The 19,044-nt window shown below is 44.2% G+C and overlaps 1 protein-coding gene across 1 annotated transcript in view; it reads right to left on the reverse strand.

Annotated features, from left to right (window-relative positions):
* LOC119395908 (putative helicase MOV-10) overlaps positions 1-19,044 on the reverse strand; it is an 80,164-nt gene that overhangs the window by 23,059 nt on the left and 38,061 nt on the right. Inside the window, exons 6-7 of the mRNA XM_037662928.2 lie at positions 2,810-2,963; positions 442-593 (exon numbers count right to left, since the gene is read on the reverse strand). Coding sequence (XP_037518856.1) covers positions 442-593; positions 2,810-2,963 — 306 coding nt within the window. The remainder of the gene's footprint in view (positions 1-441; positions 594-2,809; positions 2,964-19,044) is intronic.

Raw genomic sequence — 19,044 nt, forward strand, 5'->3', positions numbered from 1 at the left:
GCGAGGGCATCTTTCTGTTTCATCCAGTAACGCAAGCGCTTCTCATCGACGTCAAATTTGCGTCCAGCTTCTCGCTTGCCGTGCTCCTCAGCATATTCAATCACTTGCAGTTTAAAGGCTGCAGTGAAAGATCTCAAGTGCCGGCCCATCGTCCCTCACCTGCGATGGCTCAAACAGGGCTCACTATTACAGACACAGTGACACCGACAACACCGATCTGAAGAAACACTGCCAAGCTACCCACACGATGCCAACGATGCGCCACACAAAGCAATAATGGCGCCGTCGAGGTTGGCGGAAGCGGAAAAGCTGGCAGCGCCATCTAGCTGCAATTGAACTAACTACACTTTTCTGGCGGGACTTTTTAATTTTTTTTTTTCGAAATTCCCCCTCAAAAGTAGGGGTGCGGCCCTTACATGAGTATATACGGTATGCACTCACTTTTTGCTGACCTCGACCGTAATGTATGTGCCATCTGTTTTGCGGACGATTGCTTCATACTCGGTCACTAAAGTAGGGTTGCTTAAAGAGGACCGAATGAACAGCCTATTTCCTTTCATAACTGAGGGGCGTCCTTCTGTTGCACCAGGCACCTAGAAGAAAAATACCCTCATCACAATGTGCAATGTGTATATTTTCTCATCGCACTTCTCGATAATCATGTTGGACGATGAAACCTATGTTGCTGATATAGGCTATTTCAAGTGCAGTTGTAATGAAGCAAAAAAAAAAGGCAAGGTTACGGGGTAATAAACACATGAATGTAATAAGTACACCAAGTACTATTCAACTAATGTAACCACAAATAATTAATAGCCACTGGAGGAGGACAAAAAGGTCGCAGGAATAATTATTCGGTGTGGTATATAACTATATAAGCCCAAAGCTAATAGTTATGCACATCTATTGAACATTAAGACTGGATGCGTTTAAAGCAAAAAAGATCATCTCAATCTTCTTTCTATCTCTACAAAAGACAAATTTCGTGTATTTTCCATAAACATAGAGAGGTCAAACAGTTTGAAGCAATATGCTCAGCTTTACCTTGTTCTCATGTCTATGCCAGCAATATTTGAGCCATGCTGGTGTTTCAAGAGAAAGGAGTGCAATTCTAAAAGTCAATTGTGTCAACTATTTAAAAAAAAAACAACATGTGGTTGATCACATGCGACTGCCTTTCTGTTTTGCCGCCACTTATTCACTATTCAGGCAGCATATGAAAATTAATTTCCTCTTAATTTCCTCTAGTTGTTAATATGCTAGCATTTTTAGTGAAATGTCTGACCAAACTTTGCCTGCCATTTTTTTTCTATGCAAATGACAACGGCAGAGCATTAATCAGCAAATTTGTACATATTTTTCTGCAACACATGAACCGTCTCAAAGATATGCTTTGAACATCTATCACATCTCTCACATCCATACCCTTCGTATGCGTAGCACAGATGTTTGTAGTTTGGAACAAATCACATTTAAAAGAAACGGAAGGAGTTTCTCTATAGAGAACAGCTGGTGTGCCCTATTGACACAGTGGAGGCAACAGACAGGAAAAGTGCATGACCTGTGTAAAATTTATTGGCAAGCAGCTACTTCATTGCAGAACAGCACACATTGCAACAGCTACTTTTCGAGGTACTGCTTGCACCTGTTATTTCTCTCATATCCAGATGAGTATGCTAATTACTGATACTTGCTGGAGAGCAGTGCAATCTGGATACAAAGACTTAGTGCAAACTACTTTTATGCAAGAGTTAGATAAATTGCAGAGCATGCAACCAGTCTCGCTTGGCAGGCCAGAAATAAGGGAAGACAATAAGCTGCATCAACGTGCTGATCGTACCTTGTCCAGGTATGTTCGGCAGGAAAGGCATCACAACATAGCAAAGTATTCAAATTTGCTTACATGACTGCTGCTCAAAATAGCTACTTTTAAGAAAAGCGGAGAATGAGGGTCTGGCAATGTGAACCTTTCAGTTTATTACAGTTAAAACTGTGGGTCTATCTATACTCTGCGCACAGAACCAGGACCAGTGTGGAAATCACGAAATGTTTTAACCATTCTTCTTTCAAGGGACCAGCAAGAATACAAGAACAGAGCTATATGCTGTGTGTGCAGCATTACTTCACGGTTGAAAAGAACTGGTTGATAAGGGCAAGACTTTCATGTTGAGCAAGTGCCTAACAGTCCTTACCATTCAGTGTGTTCAATGTGATGACATTTATACCTGAATAATAGGACATGTTTACTAGCGAAAAAAGACAACGCTAGCGTTGTCCTGTATTCCTTCTTCTCGTCCACGTCTTTTTTCGCTAGTAAACATGTCCTATTATTCACGTTACCAACTAGCCCAACTTTCCGCCTTAGACATTTATACCTTTTTAACAAGCCAACCACATACATCTTAAATGCAGTAGTTGTGAACTGTATCGTAATTAAAATGCTCCCAGTACTTCTAAATAGTGCTACACACATCAACAAACTCCTTTATGGAAGAAAACACTTTTACACATTATTTAACACAAAGAGGAAAACCTACCAAATGAGCCAGTTAAACGTTGAATTAAGGATATTCAGTTCCACTTCCTACAAAGTGCTTAATACTTTTCAATGAAGTTTGGCATTCCTTCAACACGTAACACCAATTTCCCTTACTCATGTTTCAACTCTTCATTTGCTCACATGCAAAATAAAGCAAAAAATTTTCAATGAAGTTTGGCATTCCTTCAACACGTGACACCAATTTCCCTTACTCATGTTTCAACTCTTCATTTGCTCACATGCAAAATAAAGCAAAAAAACACCCATTACCTCGAAGCCATATTCAGAGCCGCATTGTTGCAGGACAACATTAATCATGTCATACGTCCTGATGTCAACATTCATTTGAACTTCTTCAAGGAACAGAAGAGCCCTCAAGGACTGGTAATAGCTGCCTTTGGACAGCGGAGCATTCAAATTTTTCCTGGAATAAACAGGTAACACTCGTTGACTTTTAAGACTTGTGTATAGATTCTGCACTTTGTTGAACAGACTACATGTTATTCTTTGGGCAGCCTAAATTAACTTTAAGGTGAACACTTTCTAATCTGAAAGCATTATATGCCCCGAGGAGCAGAAAATCCAGAGAGTGTCCAGCATTAACATCCCAGAGTATCAAAATAGATGTAATCCAGTGAGGATGCTGCACTCCAATTTCAAAGAAAACTGACCTGGCCCACACACAAAAAATAGACTTTGCCAAATTCAAGCACATATCACATCACGTGACCAAGTTATGATTCTCTGCGACAATGTCACAACACATGATCAGTGAAATAGTTGATACCCCCAAATACGCTGTCCCCACATGACGTGGCCTTGCCAGCTGCACCAGTCTGCTCTTTCGGTCTTCCGTGTGCTCGATGCTGCTTTCACATTCAGTGCATAAGTGCCTTTAACTTTTTGTGCCACAAATAAGTTTGTTGCAAGCATGGTTAACTGAATACAATATAATAGGGGTGTGCAAATACTCGAATATACAAATACGAATCGAATTCCAACTTGTCGAATAGTTCGATTCGCGAATCGAATATGAAGTATTCGGTTAATCGAATATTCGATATATTCGGCGGGTCTGTTTGGTTGGCGGGTGAAACACATACAATACTTTGAGACTGCACAGTCTGTCCAAAACTACACAAAGTTTGAATGTCACGAAACTGAGAGCACGCAGATTAAATTGTGGTCGTGACACAGCCGAGCCGTGAAACTCAACTAAGACAGCCTTTTGTTTGCGCCGCTCGCACAGGCTGCACTATGTCTCACTTCCTACACATGCAACAGTTGTAGATACACTTGGGAGGAATCGCAGACTGCCATTCGCGAGCGCAAAACGAAAGCGTGCCATTACGAACCGCAAAACCACGCACCACGACCGCCACAGAGAACATTACTGGCGTGCAGCACTGGTTGCGTCGTGTCGCTACACTGTAGCATCGCTGCGCGGCCAATGATGATGATGATGTAGTAGTGGCCTGCCCCTTTGCAAAGGGGGAACACGCTCAGTGTCGTGGCCTCAAAAAAGAAAAAGAAAAAAAATGGAACCAATAAAACCCGCACGCGACAAAGGCAGGAGACGCACACACAACAGCCTAGGTCCCAAGTTCGGCGTACAGTTGTCCACCACTCAGCTGGCTGGGCGGCACTCGCGCCACCTCTCGGCGGCAGAGCCACCCAATTTCTCTTCTACTTTCGCAAATGGGATAGAGGTGGCGCTTGTTCGCAAACGGGACAGTGGCAGGGCAGATGACACTCCTGGGTTTTGTATACTTGTGGACAGGAGTAAAAGCCGGAGAGGAAACCCAAGAAATGGTGCAGTGCATAGAAAAGGACATTGATGAACTAGGAGAAGAGTGCGAGATAATTATATTAGGAGATATGAATGCACACATAGAAGATATGGATGGATATACTGACCCAACAGGCAGAATGCTGATGGATATGTGTGAAAGGCATGATTTAATCATTTGCAACAGTACCGAGAAGTGCGAAGGGCAGATAACATGGGAGGTGGGAAGGCTGCAGTCGACGATAGATTATGCACTGATGTCACATAGGATGTATGATAGGCTAAGGGTGATGAACATATATGGTTCCAGAAGCTTGGGTAGTGATCACAAACGTATCAAGCTGAGTTTTGGAAGAGAAATGAAAATAGGAAGGAGGCAATATGAGCGACCACAGGGTAATATTTATTCAGAAAGGCAAACAGAAATAGCAACTATAGAGATTGAGAAAGTAATCACCGAGGATACTAAAACAGTGTGGACGTACACAAATCTAACTAGACTGAGTTGGAGCTTGCTAAGGCACGAGTCAAATCAACCGGGAAAAAGAGACACAAACCCAAGAGCTGGTGGGATGAGGAAGTTAAGAGAGCCATAGTAAGACGTCAGGAAGCCTCCAGAAAACACAGGCATGCTAAACAGAGGGGTGAACAGGAAGATGATGTCGAAAGAAAATGGGGTAACTTTTTGAGCTGCAGAAGGGAAGCTTCCAATCTGATCAATGAAAAGATTAGAAGAAAGGGGGCCCAACGGATGGCGGAAGTAAACAAAAAGGATAGAAAGGCAGCTGCAAAGTTTTGGAACCATCTCAATTCTCTGAGTAATAAGACAAGCATGGAACAGAGGTTTATAACTACAGTTCAAGGAGTTAGGCTAGAAGGGGATGAGGCAATGGAATTTATAAGAACAACGATGACAGAAAAATTTAAACAAGGAAGCGATGCATGCACCCTAACGGATGAGGATAGACCAATTAGCGCAGTGGCTCCACTGGGACAACGAGAGTGGGAAAGGGCAGAGAAGAGGGTTCCTAATAGCACGTCAACAGGCCCTGACGGCATCCCAATTATGCTAATAAAGAAATTAGGTCCAAACTCTAAGCAAACATTAAGAGAAGCAGCGAGCAAAGCAATAATGGATGGTGAAGCCCCCCATGGGTGGTAACTAAGCCGGATGAGCATGATCTATAAAGGAAAGGGGGACAAAGCTGATATAAACAACTACCGTCCTATAACAGTGACATCAGTAGTTTACAGGCTGGTGATGCAGATCGTAAAGGAAAGACTACAGAAATGGGTGGAAAATGAGGGGGTGCTGGGGGAACTACAAAATGGGTTCCGTAAACGAAGGAGGTTAGAGGATAATCTGTTCACTGATGCAGTGTACTGAAATAGCGGAAAAAGAACACAGGCCCCTGTGGCTGGCATTTCTACATATCAAGGGAGCTTACGATAGTGTGATTCAAGAAGACTTGTGGGGAATACTGGACACACTAGATGTGGAAGATGGAGGAGGAGGAGGAATAAACTTTATTATCAACCAGCAATTTAAGTTCCTTGGCCTAGGCCTCCCACGTGGGGACGTCGAGGTCTTGCCTCTTCGCTGCCTCGCGGGCTTGCTTCCTTGTTGTCGGCCAAGGAAGATGGAATAACTAATCTGTTAAAGGACATCTATAAAAGTAACAAGGTAGTTATAAAATGGGAAAAACAGGTATCCGAACCTATAGAGATACAACGCGGGCTTCGACAGGGGTGTCCCTTGTCACCTTTGTTATTTATGCTGTATCTACAAGGATTAGAAGCTAAATTAGAGGGGAGTAGACTCGGCTTCAGCCTCTCTTTTGCCAAGCGTTGAACATGTTGAACACCAACGCGTTGAACAGTCATTACCGGCATTGATGTATGTCGATGATATAGTATTAATGGCCGACAACAAGGAAGATCTGCAGGGATTCATGAAATCTGCGGTAATGAGGGAGATACGTTAAATTTGAAGTTCAGTAAAGAAAAATCGGCAATCATGATTTTTAATGATAATGAAGGCAGTGAGCATAAGATACAGGAAGTCACGCTGGAGATAGTGGATAAATACAGTTGAACCCCTTTATAAGAGACACTGATATAAGAAACACGTGGGGTATAAGAGACACCAGTGTGCTACATGAAAGTAAGGGTTGATAGGAAAATGCATAACTTAGTACCCTGCTTATAAGAGACACCTCATATAACAGGCAAGAATTCCTCCCCCATGCGTGCCTCTTATAAAGGGGTTCAACTGTACAAATATCTGGGCGTATGGATAAACAACGGGGCTGAGTACCTAAGGGAGCACGAAAGATACGTAATGACTAAGGGCAACAGGAATGCAGCTGTAATGAAAAATAGGGCACTGTGGAACTACAATAGGTACGACGTTGTGAGAGGGATTTGGAAAGGGGTAATGGTCCCAGGTTTGACGTTCGGCAATGCGGTCTTGTGCATGAGATCAGAGGTTCAAGCAAGATTGGAAATTAAACAACGTGGCATAGGTAGGCTTGCTTTGGGAGCACACGGGAATACCCCAAATTAGGGGGTACAGGGTGACATGGGATGGACATCGCTCGAGGGCAGGGAAGCTAGCAGCAAGATAGAATTTGAGGAGCGATTGAGAAAAATGGGAGAGGAGCGTTGGGCTAGGAAAGTTTTCAGCTGCTTGTACATGAAGAATGTTGATACTAAATGGAGGAAGCGAACTCGAAAATTATCAAGCAAGTATTTAGACAACAGCAGAATACCAAGCCAAAAGGAAACATCGGTTAAGAAGAAGGTGAAGGAAACAGAGAGGGACATGTGGAAACTGGGGATGCTTACGAAATCATCACTGGAGACCTACCGAACTTTCAAGCAGGAAATTGCAAAAGAAAAGATCTACGATAATTCCCGGGGTAGTTCTCTGCTGTTTGAGGCCAGGACGGGAGTATTGCGGACCAATACGTACCGAGCCAAATACGAAGGCACAGACACGTTATGTAGTGCGTGTGGAGAGGAGGAGGAAACAGCTGAACATTTGATAATGTTCTGTAAAGGGCTTCACCCTACAGTCCGAGATAATGGCGCGGAATTTTTCAAAGCATAGGGGTTTAGAGACAGTGAAGGCAAAATAGACTTTAAACGAGTAGAAATAACCAGGAGGAGGCTAACCGATTGGTGGCTACAATCAAGGCACGAGTGAAATGTAATCCTTGAATACATAGTGATAGTACTTAACTTTATGGCTAGGTGGCGTGAGCTGCCGCCCGATCTAAAGGGCACAGCCGTATACATCCATCCATCCATCGTTGACTCGTCGAAGCTTTTCTTGTGAACATATTCATAGTCAGTGGTGGTTAGTTAACGCGTCTGTAACCACACTTGCGTGCGCTTTTTAACTTTTTCATTTTTAAATTTAATTTCACTGTTTATTCCTCTAGGCCAGGGCATCGGTTGATGCCCGCCCGTTAGAAAGGGTGGGGCCACAAATCCAATCTAATCCATACACTGGCTCCGCAACGTTTGGCCGTTTGCGTCATTTCTCCGGGCAATCTGAAACCACCAAGTCCCTCGCAATCGGAAACCACGCCGACGTGTCCTGCTACCGAATTGTATCCGCGCGAGCTGCCGGAAAACGTCGTCCAACGGTCCTGCTGGTCGGGTGCGACATGAGTGAACGAACGAAAAGTGCCATTTGGAAACATTTCGTAAAGAACTCGGCCCAAGAGGCAACGTGCAAAAGCTGTGACATGAAACTTCACACGCCATCGAGTACGACGACGCCACTTGCGAATCATCTCAAGAACAAGCATTTTTCTTTGCACAGTGTGTTCATGAGAGACAGCGGTAAGCAAGGATGCCCAGACGAAGCACAGCCGCTCATCAAAAATGCGTTGAAGTCGGGCAAGGACCTGTCGCAGCGCGAGAGAACGGCGATAACCACGAGGATTGCCCGAATGCTGGCGCTCGACCTCCAGCCTTACAGCTGTGTCGAAAATCGGGGTTTCAAAGAGCTGATGAACCACATGGAGCCTTTGTACAAGATACCCAGCCGCACTACATTTTCAAGGACAATCATCCCGGAGTTGTACGAAGACACATTCATGGCTGTGAAGGAGAGAATGCACGCGGATCCAGGAAGGCGTAGAGTCGATCTCGTTGACAAGTGACATGTGGACGTCGAGGCCTAACCAGAGTTATATCAGCCTCACCTTCCACTATTTAACCTTCAACTTCGAGATGAGAAGCTTTGCGTTGGAAAACCGGAGCGTGACCGAGAGCCACACTGCTTGCAACATCCTGGAGCACCTGCAAGCAATGATGGATAACTGGGAGCTGCCACTGCAGAAAGTGCCAGTCTATGTGGTGACGGACAATGCACAAAACTTTCGCGTGGCCCTTAGGGGTATTTCTTGCGTCCCAATGCAGTGTATGGGCCATACACTGCAACTAGCTAGAAAAGATGCCAAGAAAGAAACAGCAAGAGTGCCTGCCATTCTCAAGAAGCGTCGCGCAATTGTAGGCCATTACAAACACAGCGCCCAAGCTGCGGCAAGACTGAAGGACTGCCAGCAACGAATGGAGCTCTCAGTTCTGGAACTTATTCAAGACGTGGAAACAAGGTGGAATAGTGAGCACGACATGCTCTTGCGTCTTGTACAGCTGAAGGAAGCCATCTGTTTGGAGCTGGCCACCTCTGAGACAACTGTGCCCAACCTGGCACCACAGGAGTGGAAAGCTGTGGCTGGACTAGTCAAAGCTCTTGAACCAATCGCATCGGCGACCAAAGATCTTAGTGGCCACAAATATGCAACTTTGTCGTCAGTGGTACCGTTTTTGTATGGAACACAGATGGTTCTGAAAGACTGTACTGCAGCCGATGATGACACCTCAGAGTTTGCTAGAAATTTGCTGAAAAGCATGAGGACAAGGTTTCCAGGGCAGGACGAGCAAAAGGAGTATGTGCTGGCAACCGCCTGTGACCCAAGGTTTAAGAACCTCTTCTGTACTGAAACATTCCAGGAAACAAGGCTCTTGGAGCTTGCAAGAACCGAGTTGCAGCTCCCTCCAGAAGAAGAATCAAGTAACTGTGTCGAAGCGTCGACACCTACAGCTCACAAGGAGCGTGTCAGCAGCATCTGGAACAGCATTGAGAAGCTGGCGGCGTCATCAGAAAGAAGACACTGCACTGAAACAGCCAACATCAAGGAGTTTAAGCGGTACCTTCGAGAGCCCACTTGCAGCAAGGACCAAGACCCTCTAGCATGGTGGAAAGAAACAGGCAAGCAGCTCTTCCCAGAATTGTGCAAGATGGCCATGAAATACATGGGCATTCCCGCAACAAGTGTACCAAGTGAAAAGTTGTTTTCAACGGCTGGTAACATTGTTACGGCCCAGAGGGAGAAGTTAACCTCAGATCACGTACAACAGCTGCTTTTTTTGCATGAGAATTTGTAAACATTTGTGCTTCTTTTAAATAAACTTACCGTATTTACTCGAATCTAACGCGCACCTTTTTTTCCGGGAAAACGAGTCCGAAAATCGCATGCGTTAGAATCGAGTACCGAAAAAAAAAAAAAAAAAGAAACTCTGTTATCGTATTGCCATCGACATTTCAAAATGGCCGCCTCCTACGCGCCTTGGCCATTTCTGCCATTTTTTCAGTTCGTATGTGTGCTGAGGAGATTGTCATCCCGTTCTGCGTTCACATCGACGGCATGGAAGTGCCAACTCTAAATACTCGACGAGTGTACCACGATGCTGCATTTAAAAGAATGGTTATTACATATGCAGAGAGACGGACGGAAATCGGGCCGTATTGCGGTCGTTCGGAATTCCCGAAACGTGCGTGCGAGACTGGCGCAAACAGAAGCAGAAGATTTTTTTACAGCAAAGCTTCACGAAAAGGTTTCAGTGGACCAAAGCAGGGCCGGTTTCTCGAAATCGAAGAGTGTTGACAGCGACAAGGAGTTGTCCGACAGCGACGAGGACTGATCCATTACGCGACTCGTATCGCCGCCGTAGTGGTGACAGTTTTAGCGGCAAGGCCCGCTTTTTGACTTCGTGTTTTACGTTTTTGAAACTTAGTTCTTTAAAACCCAAATACTTGCTCTTCTGAATGTGCGAAGTTTGACTCCTACGGGCTTTTTTTGTTCTTTTCTCTCACGCAAAATGGGTGCGCGTTACAATCAAGGGCGCGGTAGAATAGAGTAAATACGGTAATATTCGATATTCGGCTTTTTTTTCTTAATTCAATTCGGTATTCGATTCGAGACTTACTATTCGGTATTCGCACACCCCTACAATATAATAATTGGTGGGATTTTACGTCCCAAAACTACAATACGACAATGAGGGACGCCAGAGTGGGGGGGGGGGGGGCTATGAAAGTTTCGAACACACGGGGCTCTTTAACGTGCACCTAAATCCAAGTACACAGGCCTCTAGCATGTTGCCTCTATCAAAATGCGGCCGCTGCAGCCGGGATTTGATCCCGCAATCTTCAGGTCAGCAGTCAAGTACCATAAACACTAGACCACCATGGCGGATTTAACTGTATGCAGATGAAAAGAAAAAAAAAATGAGTACTTTCAGAGGGAAACAGTGTGGATGCTATAGGAGAACTACTGAACCAGCTTATAACGTGTTATCTCCCGTCAAAACACATGCTGGCACACTGCTGTTTATAAAAGGTTGGAAATTTGGCATCCCTTGACACAGCTAAGTTTGAAATTGTCTCTGAAACAGCTTTTCAAAGCAGGCCTGCACTTGAAGATTTTTATTTGCTGAAAACTTTCTGAATAAGCCGTTAAGCACTGTTCCAGTGCTGTGTGCAGAGGTTGGCTCACGTTTCGCAGCACCTGGTTGCAAGCAGCAACCAGATGCTGGAGGTACCATTAATGTCTAGGGATGGGCAAATAGTAAGCTTGAGGTTTGAAATGAATTCGAAGCGAACAGAGATTTTGTTGAATAATTTGTAATCGAATAGTTTGAATTGTATATATCACATGTTATAAAGAAAAATAAGCGTTTTTGTCATGACCCAGCTAACTTGCAGAATATTTTTAGGAACTGGAACTAGGTATGTGCGAGCATCACTTCTTTGGTTTGAAGTGAAGTGGAAGCAAATTCGAATAGTGGCAGGATTTCAATAGTAATAGGGCCCAAGTTATAAGTGGTAAAGTGCGTTAAGTTTTAAAATTTGCTATACTTGGGGCATACAAGCCCTCTTAACACGCTTTTAAATTTAAAAATAATTAATTGAGGTGCAGGTACTATGTACATTTTAACCTTGAAGTGTGGCTTTGCAGCGGTGCGGATTTCTCCTGGAAAGGTGGTTTCACAGCATAGTAGCCGCACACTGCAGTGAAACCACCTTTTCAGGGGGTTACATGTGGCACGGCCGCTACATAAAAAAAACAGGTGCAGCCTGTTGCGTCGCGTCGCCGTCAATGGGCGAGCGCGGGTCGGCTGAGCGGCAGCTGTTTTGGGTGAGGGCGCCACTAGCACGGTCCTCAAGGCAGACGCCGGTTCGCGTTACTATGTGGTCGCCTCAGGATTTACGCGTGTCCGTGTGCATTTTCGTGTGCTTTCTCGTGTCTTTCTTGTGTGTGACCGCACGTTTGAGCAGCTTGCCTCATGTTCCCTGCACCTGAGTACGGTTTTTTGGTGCGCGCGTGTGTGGCAGACTGTTTTTTTTCTAGCGGTGTGATGATGCGAAGCTGTTGTGTGCCGCTGTGCAACAAGAACGTGTGAAAAGACACTACTGTGAAGTACCACGTATTCCCATGCGATCTACAGTGTCGGGAAGCGTAATATTTGTAACAGAGCACTTCTTTCTGTCACAAACGAGCGCTAAAACAGGCGCGCGCCGCTGCATCCTAACGAGAGCATCAAGCCACTGCGCCGACTATTACCCCCAACAGGTGCGCGCAATGAAAAAAAAAAAAAAAAAGACTAGCATCAAAAGGCGCCCAGGGCGAGCACCTACCCTCTCCACCGAAGACGCCGTCGCGGTCACGACATCCTAACCTTCGCGCAGATCGGGAGAATTCAAGAAATCAAAGTTTAACCGACCGATTCTGCAGACGAACCGGCGAGACGAATCCCTTTCCCCTAGCTGTCGCTGCGCTACGTGCTACGAGCCGAACAATCACTTGGAATGTTCGCGACACCGGGAAGGATCCAAACGAGAGACGACGGAGGGTAGGACGGTATACTGAAGTCGGCGAAGAAGTTATGTTGTTCGTGTGAGTCGTGTAGTGCGGTCAGTCGATCTTTGATGATCTAGTGATGACACCGTGGGAACACTGTTTAGAAGAGTGTCGCCCAATGACGGTGACCAGAGCTGGAGTTCGTTCGAGTGTTTCCTGGAAGAGAAATATTCCAGAAACGTTCAAAGAATTGTAGGCTGCACACGTTTGGTGAATATTCAAGGCCTCTAGGTGTTCTTGGATAGTTTCTTATGGATGAGAGTGCATTTGTAGCACGGTAAGTTTGTTCCCGTTGTTTTAAACACCACTAAGCGATGTTGTGAGTTGTAATTGACACCTGCCGAGTGAGGATGTTTGCGTGATGCTTGTACTGCCTTATCTGAGAATATATTTTGTTTGTGTTGTCAACTCTTGGCTCTAACTCTTGCTTTGGATCACAACCGACATTTGTTGGCGTACTAACAGGACCTACATTTAAATTTTGTGTGCTTTCGTGGTGCATTTCGGTGGGCCGATAAGTCAGCCCTCGGAATCTGGCCGACAACTGCCTGCCCATTAACGGGATCAGTGATTGAGTGACACTTTTCATTTCAGGTGAGTCAAACGGGCAGCATTCAAGGAGAGTATTGAGGCCCACTCTACAAAACACTGGTACTCCTAGGGCAAACTTCACATATGTGGGGTAATCGGCAGTTCTAACAACGACTTCAATATTCAACCTGTAATGTGCAACTATAAAACGCGTTATCTACGGCCTGATTGGAGTAAGTGTCGGGCGTACAAACGCGGCTGTCGAAGCGCTTCTCCGTGAACAGCTGTACCAGTGTGGTGGCGCCAGTGCGGGCGCAAGGAGAACTAGGCCCCGGACGCCGTTTCGGCGCCACGCAGCAGGCCGCACCTGTTTTTTTTTTTTATGTAGCGGCCGTGCATGTGGTCAAATGTAGTAAGCCTATTCGTTCATTTCGAATACTTCGGAATTTAGACTAATTTAAATTCATGTCAAAGAGAATTCGAATACTGTAGTATTCATTCGAATATTCGAAGCACTCGAATATTCGCCCATCCCTATTAAAGCCACATTATACTTGGCTCTGTGAAACACAGTGTTACAATGTCTTCATGAATTTGTTTACACTGATAGTAGAAGAAAACATTCCAGGCAGCATCTTCAGTAGGGTGATTCCACGTAAGATCGAACAATCGATGGCTGGTCGACCTCTCAAATTTATTTCAAAATTTTATATATTATTGCCTGATGAGTGGAAAGAAGAGATCCGCAATTTGTTTTGACGCCAAAAATTTTTTCGAAGCACAGGAAATCAATAACGACGAAGAGGTGGAGTGGAGCGCTCATCCGCTCTGCTGTTTTGGCCAACTTTTGTTGTGAATTGCACAAAATATATTTATCTAAATATATGCATGTTTTTGCTTCTGCTCAGATATTTTTATTTTTAATGTGTAGTGTAGATGTTTTTATAAGAAACCTCAAAAATGGCCCAATTGGCAAAATTTTCTTTACTTTGAATGTCTTTATCTCAAAAAAAGCCTTGTAGCCGAGCGACAAAAATTCAGCATTACGTTCTTCGCATGCTTATCTACCAAACTGCCAAATCTTGTATTTATATAACTTTTCAGTAAAGAGATATGATCGGGCTAAGTTCAAGAAAACACCGAACGATGGAATCTTCTGACGACAATTAAAAAAAACCCCATTTTTTAAATTTCTCAAACTTTGTCCATTTATTCTCCTCCACATCATCTTTCACAATCATTAAAAACATGTTGCATAATGTCGTTGCGCTAATAGTTACGGCCCCTCCAATGAGACCCTTAGGCAAGGATGGGCAATTCCGACTTCTTGCCCAGCAAGTGTATAAAATGTCGGCAGGATTGAATTTCTTTTTATTAAAAGGCCAACAGTACCGAAAAACGTGTCGCCGGCACTGAAGACGTTAATTTTGAAATTATTTGGTCACTGCAGCGGCCACGAGCGCGGAGCTACCGAGCAGGAGCGCGCGCACCCGAGATGCTCGTTGTAAGAGACGGCACAGTAAGAGCTCGTTCTCGCGTCCTCAGACCGACTAAATTCGAAACAGCAACAACTCTCGGGTGACTTGAACACACGTGCACTGGAGCTTCGCTATTCTATCCGCCCTCTGTTCGCATCGCAGCTAGGCGCTGATAAGGCGGAGATGGAAGCAAGATGAGAACTCTATAAGGCAGCTATGAGCGCTCGCTTCACGCACGCTGCTGCCACAGAAACTGCGCTGCGCCAGTTGCGATCAGTGGAAAGCATGAACGTGGCGCTCCAGTAGCAAAGCAAAATATGGATTGTCAAAGGAAAGAAAATCAAAACTATCGGTAACCGGATGCGCTTGCCTATATTAGATGTCGGCAGTAGACGGCCTGAACTGGCCGCGCGTTCGGTGCGCTGTTCACACTTCATTTGGCGCGGATAGGTCTTGTGCTTTGCTCTTACTCTACACCTCCTGTGCGTCTCATGACGAGAAAGTATAGCTCTGAATGAGTCTATTGTGGAGACTACCTTTCGAAGCACAAGAAGCTTAAAGGAGTACTGACACGAATTTTAAAAAATTTCGGATTGTTGCTCTAAAAAAAATACTGGTGTCGAGAAACCTAAAACGACTATTGCGGTGCCTGGGAATGCATCCTATATATTTTAATTAGCGCCACCTTAAAAAGACACTTTCGGTTTCGATATCGAGGGGGTGGCTTCTCAGTGTCGTTTCATAGCAGTGTGACTTCACGGAGATACAGAAACTCGCGACGTACTAGCGGGAAATCCGTCATCTGCTCATGGTGCAATAGACAACGATGAGTGAATTGTCGTCCAGTGACCCTGACAGTGATTTCTACGATTTAGGCTGCATGCAGGACGCAGAACTCGCGAACTCGGAGGAACTGTCTTGACTTGTCGGGATAATGTCCTTGCAGTGTGGCTGGCTTGCAAATGCTCAGCGACGAAAACTTCAAAGTCAAATTAAAAAATTTATACGTGTTCTCCGACTCCAATGTGTGGACAGCGTGGACAGTGCATACCAACGAAGCAAAAAATGTCCCTTTTGCGATGTCTCAAAATCGTGTCAGTACTCCTTTAATTATTGCAAAGAAGCCAAAATTTCGCAGAGTTACCGACCTAGACATAAATGCTTTGAAGGAACGTTTAACGCCCGAAAGATCAGTGACTGTCAGTGAGACGGACTACTTGTGCTACGCGTGCTTTTGCTACCACTGCAATGAAAGATCTTCACGGAACGCTCAGTTGAACGATGACATTCTTATGCCCCCTGAAAAAGAAATCGACGCAATTAACCAGATCACTGTGACTACCGGTGCACGTGCGTTCAAGTCACCCGAGAGGTGTTGCTGTTTCGAACTCAATCGGTCTGAGGACGCGAAAACGAGCTCTCACTGCGCCGTCTCTTACAACCAGCATCTCGGGTGCGCGCGCGCCTGTTCGGTAGCCCCGCGCTCGTGGCCGCTGCGGTGACCAAATATTTTCAAAATTAACGTCTTCAGTGCCGGCGACACCTTTTTAGGTACCTGCTGGCCTTTTAATAAAAAGAAATTCAATCCTGCCTGCATTTTATACACTTGCTGGGCAAGAAGTCCGAATTGCCCATCCTTGCCTAAGGGTCTCATTGGAGGGGCCGTAACTATTAGTGCAACGACATTATGCAACATGTTTTTAATGATTGTGAAATATGATGTGGAGGAGAATAAATGGACAAAGTTTAAGAAATTTAAAAAATGGGGTTTTTTTTTAATTGTCGTCAGAAGATTCCATCGTTCGGTGTTTTCTTGAACTTAGCCCGATCATATCTCTTTACTGAAAAGCTCTATAAATATAAGATTCGGCAGTGTGGTAGATAAGCATGCGAAGAACGTAATGCAAAATCTTTGTCGCTCTGCTACAAGGTTTTTTTGAGATAAAGACCTTCAAAGTAAAGAAAATTTTGCGAATCGGGCCATTTTTGAGCTTTTTTACAAAAACATCAACACTACACATAAAAACTAAAAATACCTGAGCAGAAGCAAAAACATGCATATATTTAGGTAAGGAAATTTCAGCTACCTAACTTTAATATATTTTGTGCAATTCATAACGAAAGTTGGCCAAAACAGCAGAGCGGATGAGCGCTCCACTCCACCTTTTCGTCGTTATTGATTTCCTGTGCTTCGAAAAAATTTTTTGCGGCAAAACAAATTGCGGATCTCTTCTTTCCACTCATCAGGCAATAATATATAAAATTTTGAAATAAATTTGAGAGGTCGACCAGCCATCGTTTGTTCGATCTTACGTGGAATCACCCAGTAAGACATTGTGGCGGGCTAGATGGTTCATAGCTTCTAGACGTCATAAACTGCGCGAAAAGAGCATGGTGCACATCATTACATACATCAGGCACACCAAACCTTCATGCAGTGTTTGTTGTAAAAGAATGCTAGCATCACCATATGTTAGATAAGTACTTCTAGACGTTAATAAACTGCGCTCGTGGTGTTCTGCATATTCTTACTCGTGTCCTCGTCTTTTTGCATAGTTTTAAAACGTCTAGAAGTACGATGCTAGCATTTCTTTACAACAAACACGGTATGAAGGTTTGCTGTGCTCAATGCATGTAATGATATGCGCCATACTCCAAAGGAAGAGTTTCAGTCCAAAGGGTTAAGATGTGCTAACAACAAAAATTGGAATTCTGGTGCTTTGAAAAACTTAAAGCAAAAAAAAAAAATCAGAGCAGTCAAAACTCAGAGTTAGCAACCTCAATATAACAAAGTCCATGATGTAACAAACTTACTTGTATCCATTTATTGCTTCCATTGAAACAAGTATTTTTTCTCTCATAATGAAGTTTTGTGTTGCAGTTTTGATGTAAAAAGTTTTTGTGAACGAAGGAGCAATCTTTATATTCTGGAGTTTCACATGATAATACCACAACAAGATTATGGGGCATGCCGCAGTGGTAGGGAAAACCAAGTTCATTTTGATCACTTGGGGGTCTTTAGAGTGTACCTAAATCCAAGGGCACATGTATTTTCACCCCCAACACGATGCGACCACCATGACTAAAAATTGAACCCTCTTCCTTGAGCTTAGCAGTACAACAAGGAAGCTACTCAGCTACCACTACAAGTCGAAAAGGCAGTATGGGCAAATTGAGCCAAGTTCAAAACTTCAAGGAACACTTTCTCCTACATGGTGCACCCCATACATGGAGACTCAAATGGATCACATGTTTAGATGTCTAAACGAATATTTTGTTCACTGGTCATTTATGCCAAGCCTCAACAGGCTCGTATTCATCAGTAAAAGCGCCCCCTTCATAGCTGTTGCTGCAGTAGCATGAATCTTTTGATACTTTCTTGGCTTCTGTACTACACTCTCCATTCATTTCCCTTGGTGTTGCTTCTGAAACCTCTAGCAATAATTTACCGAATGCACATATACAGAACGCAGCAGAATGGGAAAGTCTTAGGTATGCGCGATACCATTTGTGAAACCAATGCCTGCTTTACTACATGCCCGTCACACCATTCACTTTCCCGATGCAGCTGCGGTTCCCTTAGTTCTGCATAAATTCCACGAGGTGGAGCTCATTGCCTTTTCAACTTCCAGCAGTGGTGGGAATGCCTCTGCCACACCTGCCGCCACCAAGACAGTAACGGATGTTATGAGAGGCCACAGCACATTATCTAGGGCAGACATGTGCTGTAGCCAGTACTCGCTAACTTTTTTCAGAGAGGGCATGGAACTATGTTTTTAGCTGCATTTATTACTTCGTTGTATAGACGTTCAACTACCCATACGAACACAATGAACTTGGGTAACTAAATGTTCTGCGCATCCACTGCACATAGAAGAAAAGCAGATGCCATACTACTGGTTTGTTTATTCATGCTGCAAAAACTTTATACTTGTCGCATAATCGATCAGGTATTTTATATTAGACATGGTATAGATTGATGCATTGCTTATGATTAATTGTAATGCAGTCTGACAGAAAGAGTACCACACAACAAATTTATCTCTATCTATATAACTATCTCTCGCTCTTTCTACATATATATACAGGTTGTCCCACATAACTTGTGCCAAGACTTTGAAAATGAAAGGCACTTCAGAGGCAAATTGAACCAAACGTATACTACTCGCACTAGCCTATAGATACTCAGGCTATTTTTTATTTTCCCCTAAACTACTTAGTTAATTATTTTTAATTACCTAACTTTTTAATTATTGGCTGAAAACCCAAAATATAAACACTGAGCTGTAGAGCACTTTTAGAAACCACGGACTGAATTGTTTCCTGTACGAAACGACTCGCGGTGTTATTTTTCCGCGTTGTAAAGAAAGCCCGCGAAATTTGAAGAGGCCATGTGACGGACCGCGAGCGCACTGCTATAGTGCTGCTCTCAAACGTGCAACCGGTGAACGAGGTCGCCCGCGGCTGCCACGGGGAAGCGACAGGGTG

This window comes from Rhipicephalus sanguineus, chromosome 1, assembly GCF_013339695.2.
Source record: "Rhipicephalus sanguineus isolate Rsan-2018 chromosome 1, BIME_Rsan_1.4, whole genome shotgun sequence".
Classification (NCBI taxonomy): Eukaryota; Metazoa; Arthropoda; class Arachnida; order Ixodida; family Ixodidae; genus Rhipicephalus; species Rhipicephalus sanguineus.